Source organism: Rosa rugosa, chromosome 2 (genome assembly GCF_958449725.1).
Source record: "Rosa rugosa chromosome 2, drRosRugo1.1, whole genome shotgun sequence".
Lineage (NCBI taxonomy): Eukaryota > Viridiplantae > Streptophyta > Magnoliopsida > Rosales > Rosaceae > Rosa > Rosa rugosa.
In genome coordinates, this window is record NC_084821.1 from 56,728,732 (window position 1) to 56,731,822 (window position 3,091).

Consider the following 3,091-nt stretch of genomic DNA (forward strand, 5'->3'; position numbering starts at 1 on the left):
CATGGAATCCGTTGGCAATTCATAGGTGTGATTTGCCCTAGGAGTGTAGAGAGTTTTTGCGACAGTAATCAAGGTGCCATTTGGCATGAGGAACTTGAGTTATTCCAGGTCCTTGAATTAATATTGATGACAAAGCCATTGTAGTCACAAAAGTAATATGCTCAGAATCAAAATTGAGTCATCATACAAGCAATTGATATTAAGTGTGCTTTCCCCAATACAAGCAATCTTCCAGTATTTAAAAGAATGTATATTTGTTTGGGGGCTCTTAAGAATGGCTTTAAGGCTGGTTGCAGAACTATTATTGGCTTAGATGGTGCACATCTGAAGAGTTGCTTTGGGGGTCAATTGTTGACGGCTGTTGGTATTGATGCCAATAACACATCATGGGTGATAGCATATGCTATGGTTGAGGCAGAAAGCAAGGATTCATGGATGTGGTTTCTAAAGTTAATGGTTTCTGATCTGAACATTGAGCATGAAGGAAGAGGATGGACCTTCATTAGTGATAAGCAAAAAGGCCTCATACTAGCATTTAAAGAGGTTGTTCCAAGAGCTCATATCAGATTTTGTGTCCGGCACATGTGGACAAACTTTACGAAGTTATTTCCCGGAAAGGTAATGAAAGATCAGATGTGGGCTTGCGCAAAATCAACTACTTTGCCTTACTTTCAGAAGGAGATGGAGGATATGAAGGCCCTTGACTTTGATGCATATAAGTGGCTTACAGGTACTTGAAAATCCTTTATTATGAATGTTCATATGTTGATATATCTAAACTGATTTTAATGTTATGCCTTGGTTAATGATTGCAGCAAAAGATAGGCCTGCAATACATTGGTGCAGAGCATATTTCAACACAGATGGGGATTGTGACATCATGATAAACAACCTGTGTGAGAGTTTTAATAGTTGGATATTGGAGGCAAGGGGTAAACCACCAGTGACCATGTTTGAAGAGTTGAGGGTCAAATTGATGAAGAGAGTTGCAATGAGGAAGGAAAAAATGGAGGCTTATCATGGCAATATCTGTCCAAAGCCAAGGGTGGTTATAGAGAAGAATAAGCTGAGGGCTGGAACAGACTGCATACCAACATTTAATGGAGGTGACATTGCTGAGGTAGAAAACATTGACGGATCCAAAAATGTGGTTAACTTAACAATGAGGACATGCACTTGCAGGCGGTGGGACTTGTCTGGAATTCCATGCAAGCATGCTATCTCTGCCATTTACTTAAAGAGGCATGATCCAGATGATTATGTGGTAGCATGCTATTTGAAGAAGACCTACATGAGTATCTATAACAACCTCATCCAACCTGTAAATAGCATGGATTTGTGGTCAAGAACTGAAGATCCTGCTATTTTGCCTCCACAATATTCAAGGCAGCCCGGAAGGCCCAAAACAGCAAGAATGAAGGATGCTTCATAACGGGTTCAGGAAGGTGGTGTTAAACTTGCAAGAGTGCAAAGATCCCTAAGGTGTAGCAATTGTAAGCAAGTAGGTCACAACTTGAAAACATGTCAAAGACATTTACCACGAAAGGAAAAGGCTGCTGTTGTTAATAAGAAGAGGAAGCTTAATACACAAGAAGAACAAACATCTAAAAATCAGGTAACTTGTATTTCAAACTTGAGGCAACTATTGGTTTTTGCTTACATTGAATTGTCATTTACATACCTTATTGTTTGCTGCAGTCCAAGCAAGGAAAAAAATCACCCATGACCAAAAACGAGTTGAGGCAGAAAGCCAAAGAAAGAGCTGAATATCAAAGGGTAACAATACACTCTCTTCTCTAATGCTTTTGTGTGTACTGCTACTATGGTCTAAAGTATCAAGGGGTAACTTTACTTATAATGCAACGTTGTGTATCTCCAGAAAAAGAAGGCTGCCTTAAAGGCATCAAAGTTGGAAGCAAACAAGTCTACTCCAAAGAGATCAAGGCCTGTACAAGCTGCATCTACCCAGCAAAGTTCAAGGCCTATACAAGCTGGATCTGCCCCAACAAGTACAAGGTCTGTACAAGGTTCCAATCCATCAACCAACAAGGCTGCAACACCATCAAGGTCCTCTCAAAGGGTTAGACAAAACTCAGGTAAAGGAGCTGGAAAATAGTTTACGGTAATGGGATTTGATATTAGCTAGCCAAGCAAAACGTTTTAGGCATCCTATTTTTGGGCAACCTTGTGTTGTGTCACTTGGTTGCTAGCTCTAATCTTTTGATAAGATGATTAGAGCTAAATTTAATTCCAAACATATTAGTACTTGAACAATTGCAGGATGTAATGCTCTATATCGTTTGTTTTTGGTAAGTTAGAGCTTTGTTCAATGGCTGGCTAATATTGACGATACAATGTATTTTTTGGTTTAGGGGTTGATTATGAATGTAGGTGAATGTTTGTTTTTCTTCCATTTATGCTTCAAATTTATGGATGCTTCAATTTACAGAAATATTACTCAATCTGTGAACATGACAGGGAAATAGGATCTCAATTTTGGAGGCATTAATTTTGATTTTCTTTTAGTGATTAACATGAAGTACAGGGACTGCCCTCTTTATTTTTCCATTGACATGGCATGCATTTAGCTGAGTTGGCATGAAAAAAAGTGCCAGCTCAGCAAGCTAACGGAGCTTTTTAACGGCCAGTTAACGGAAGGACTAAATTGTGCGAGAATTGAATGTCCGAGGAGCTACTTGTTAAAATTAGGAAACGAGGGACTGAACTGTCGACGCCCCAAAAGTTGAGGGAGTGACCAGTAATTTGCCCAAATTTTATTCATAAGCCAATGAGTTACATCATTGTCTCTTTGACCAAAGAAAATCTAATCCAAAATGCTAGCTAATGCAAAACAATGGTAGTCATCTAACTTCTTTCAGTAATTCCAAAATAAATGTGACCAGGTGAGTAGAGAGATGTCAGTGGAGTAATGCTCGCTTAAGTACCACTAATCTCATAACCTTCCTAGACATCGCACTTACTTTGGGGTGAGCCTACTTTGAAGAAAGACTAAACTATTGGCATTTACTACAAAGTATATGGCAATTGCCTATTACATCTCTTGGAAAAATAAAGACTTAAACAAAATTGG

General features: G+C 38.9%; 1 protein-coding gene across 1 annotated transcript; it reads left to right on the forward strand.

Annotated features, from left to right (window-relative positions):
• Positions 1 to 239: 239 nt before the first annotated feature.
• On the forward strand, positions 240 to 2,452 carry LOC133731104 (uncharacterized). The gene is made up of 5 exons (XM_062158559.1): positions 240 to 730; positions 816 to 1,321; positions 1,442 to 1,615; positions 1,699 to 1,776; positions 1,880 to 2,452. The coding sequence occupies exons 1-5, from the start codon at positions 247 to 249 to the stop codon at positions 2,114 to 2,116; spliced, it is 1,479 nt and encodes a 492-aa protein (XP_062014543.1). The 5' UTR covers positions 240 to 246; the 3' UTR covers positions 2,117 to 2,452.
• The last annotated feature ends 639 nt before the right edge of the window (positions 2,453 to 3,091 follow it).